This window comes from Gavialis gangeticus, unplaced genomic scaffold (assembly GCF_001723915.1).
Source record: "Gavialis gangeticus isolate Ggan-Ray unplaced genomic scaffold, GavGan_comp1, whole genome shotgun sequence".
In the NCBI taxonomy this organism is placed as follows: domain Eukaryota; kingdom Metazoa; phylum Chordata; order Crocodylia; family Gavialidae; genus Gavialis; species Gavialis gangeticus.
Genome location: NW_017728992.1, coordinates 143,476,544 through 143,479,739, shown reverse-complemented (window position 1 = coordinate 143,479,739; position 3,196 = coordinate 143,476,544). Strand labels below are relative to the sequence as shown.

At 42.8% G+C, this 3,196-nt stretch overlaps 1 protein-coding gene across 6 annotated transcripts in view; it reads left to right on the top strand.

Annotated features, from left to right (window-relative positions):
• The window catches only part of SNX16 (sorting nexin 16), a 55,681-nt gene that overhangs the window by 38,099 nt on the left and 14,386 nt on the right, over positions 1-3,196 (top strand). For all 6 annotated transcript variants that reach the window (XM_019527853.1, XM_019527852.1, XM_019527850.1 and 3 more), the window contains one exon: positions 2,106-2,175. In XM_019527853.1, the coding sequence (XP_019383398.1) occupies positions 2,106-2,175 (70 nt within the window). The remainder of the gene's footprint in view (positions 1-2,105; positions 2,176-3,196) is intronic.

The following is a 3,196-nucleotide window of genomic DNA, read 5'->3' as shown; positions in this document are numbered from 1 at the left end:
CTGCTACCCCTGCATCTAATGATCTGGTGACCTGATCATAAAAAGCCACCAGGTTGGTCTGACAGGACCTGCCACTGATGAACCCGTGCTGATTGACCCTAAGCATGCAGTCCCCTGCTGGCCCCTCCTGGATGTGTGCCAGAATAATTTTCTTGAACAGCTTGCCTAGGATCGAGGTAAGACTAACTGGCCTATAGTTTCCCAGGTCCTCCTTCCTCCCTTTTTTGAAGATGGGAACCACGCTGGCCCTCTTCCAGTCCTCTGGCACCACTCCAGAGCACCACGAGTGCTCGTAAAGCCGTGCCAGGGGACCTGCAATGACCTCGGCCAATTCCTTTAGAACTCTAGGGTGGAGATCGTCCGGACCAGCTGACTTGAATACGTCCAGTCCCTCTAGAAGCTCCCTAACTAATTCCTCGCTAACCCTTGGCCCAGGTGTGCCTCCCCCGGGGCCTGAGGGGGTGGCTGTTCTGGTCCCTACTTAGGAAGACAGAGGCAAAGAAATCGTTAAACAAGTTAGCTTTGTCGTCTGGTGTGACGACCAAATTTCCCAACACGTCCTGCAAGGGCCCCACATTACCCGGGACCTTCTTTTTGCCCCCTATGTAGTTAAAAAAGGACTTCTTACTACATCAGTGTGACGCAATACTTGGTATTTCATTTCTACTTTGCGTGTGTTAATAAATTGAAAACTTAGGGCAAATGGAGCCCTAATTTGGAAGCATTCTGGATCCAGGCAAAGTTCCATAGATGGCACTGAAGTAGGGACACACCTGAAGGGATCCATTTGCAGGTTCTAGCCTTTACAGAATTTTACCACAATCTCTTTAGTTCATTTTTTAATACTTAGTAACCCACAGAACTTTGTTTTTCAGTATGATTAAAAATGCCTCAAAATTAGGTTGTCAGTTGCCCTCAAGAATGACCCTTTATCTGAAGACTGAAAATTCTAATAGCTTCTAATTTAAAATTAGAAGCTTTTAAAATTCACATTTTTTATATGGCTGTAAAAGATTAAAAGACTTGTGGCATGTGTTAAATGCCATTATAGGTTAATACGCAAACCCAATGGATTTGAAGAATGGCATATAAAATCGATCGGTGTTAATGGAAAAAATGGGTTCTTTTCACTGATAACAAAATCATTACTCTCTTTTAGGAGCCGTATATTTGACATTGAATGAATGTCTTTGGGTATTGTTCTTTTTTTACATGTGCATACGTGTGTAGTGTGTGCTTGAATGAAGTTTTAACAATATGTAACACAAGGCCAGAACATGTTAGCTTAGATAGCTTGGCATTTGAATAGGTTTTGTTTAGATTTAGTAATAACAGCATTATATTGATAGTAATATGGTTAGTGTGTGTATTATAGGTAATCATTTGTATGTGTAATCAAGCTATGAACTTTATATTAAGGTTAGTAGTATAACTGAATGAATAAAGAGTGTATGGACTATTTGTTGTGCCTGTGTAAACAAAAGGAGGTTTCCTAAGGTGCTGAATATGCAAAATACCAGACAATGAACTGTTAGATGGATGGCTGAAGAACCAGTCTGTGACCAGGTGCAGAGGACAAAGGCTAGGTGACAGGGTTGAGGAGGAATTCTGCATGTCCTGCAGTTTAGCCTGAACAACTTTCAAGGCTGGAAGACTGACTTTTACGACAGGAGCGACCTCGAGCCAAGATAATGAAAAGAATGATGAGAAACAACATCTAGATATACACGTGCCTCGACTTTGGACAAAGATTTGAAATCCCTATAGAAGTGCAATCCAACAGTGCTGAGATGGGGAATTCACACTCTGCAACCTTTGCTGGAAAACAGATGCGTGTGTTCGCCCCCATTCCCATCATCTTCAGTGAACCTGGGCTGGCCACCCAGTGCCAACATTGAGCAAGCAAGCTGGTAATTATACATGTGCTTAGAGTGTGTTTGTCTGTGTGAATGATGTGTTTAGATGTCTTTGTGTGTTTTTGTTTTATGTAATCAAGAAACGCGACACTTTGCCCTCCCCCCCCCGCCTTATAAGGTCTCGCTCATGATTTGAGCAATTGGCAATTTGTGTAACGCATGCTTTTAACTTTTTTTTTTTAAATAAAGCCTCGCAGTGAGAGAGTTCCTTTGTTTGGATGATCCACCAGGTCCATTTGACAGCCTAGAAGAGAGTAGGGTAAGTGCTGTATAACATTTACTATAAGAATGACAAGAACAAAACATCTAAATATAGTACATCAATTGTGTGCCTTTTTTAAAGACTGTTTCATTCTAAACCTAATAATTTTTTGTCCTGTGAGAAACAAGATACCTGACTTGATGGACCTGTCATCTGACCCAGTATGGCATTTGTTCCCCTGCTGTTGATGCATGTATCCGTAAATGTATTCTTGTTGCTATGGGTCACTGCAGTATCCTAGCTGCTGGAAACAAATAAAGTGGGAATGAGGACAGTATTGGTGGCAGAGGTCTTGTTCTGAATACAATCAGTCATATAAAGAGTTACTGAAATTTTGGGTCATCATTGTGTAACAGTTTTCTTGCCTCACAGTTGCATCTATGTCTGTCACTGTAAAAGTTCCAGGTGGTCAAGATTTTTTTTTCACATCAGGCTGTTTACCCTTCCATTATTTTTCAAACTTACCGTATTTACTCAAATCCAAGATAAGGTGTCCCCCCAGCATGGGGAGCCCCTAGTCTTAGATTTGAGTACATGCAAGTGATGGGGTGGGGGTGCAGCTCAGACACCAACTCTGAGCCCGAGCCCTGGATTGGTGCTGGAGTCACACACTCCCTTCAAAAATTAGATTCTAGATATGGAAAAATTAACACACATAAATTTTCCATTTCTAACATCTAATTAATTGGGGGTCATCTTAAAGTCAGGGTGGTTTTGAGTTTGGGTAAATACAGCAGAGGGAGTTATCTGCAGATAATTCTAATATTATAAAAGCCTAAGTCTGTCTGTCTGTCCTTAATGCTTTATTCGCGCTCTGGTTGGCTGACAAACAGCCAAGCAGAGTGCAAAGAAGCGTTCTGACAGGAGGCAGCCTGCCGCCATGATGATGGAGATGCAAGGGACAGAATGGGGGAGGTGAGGCCAGTGCAGCTCAGGATGCCAGTGGACCGCCTCCCCCTCCACCCCCACTACCCTGCTGCCTGGAGGCAGCAGCGGCAGCAACAGAGCAGATGGAAGG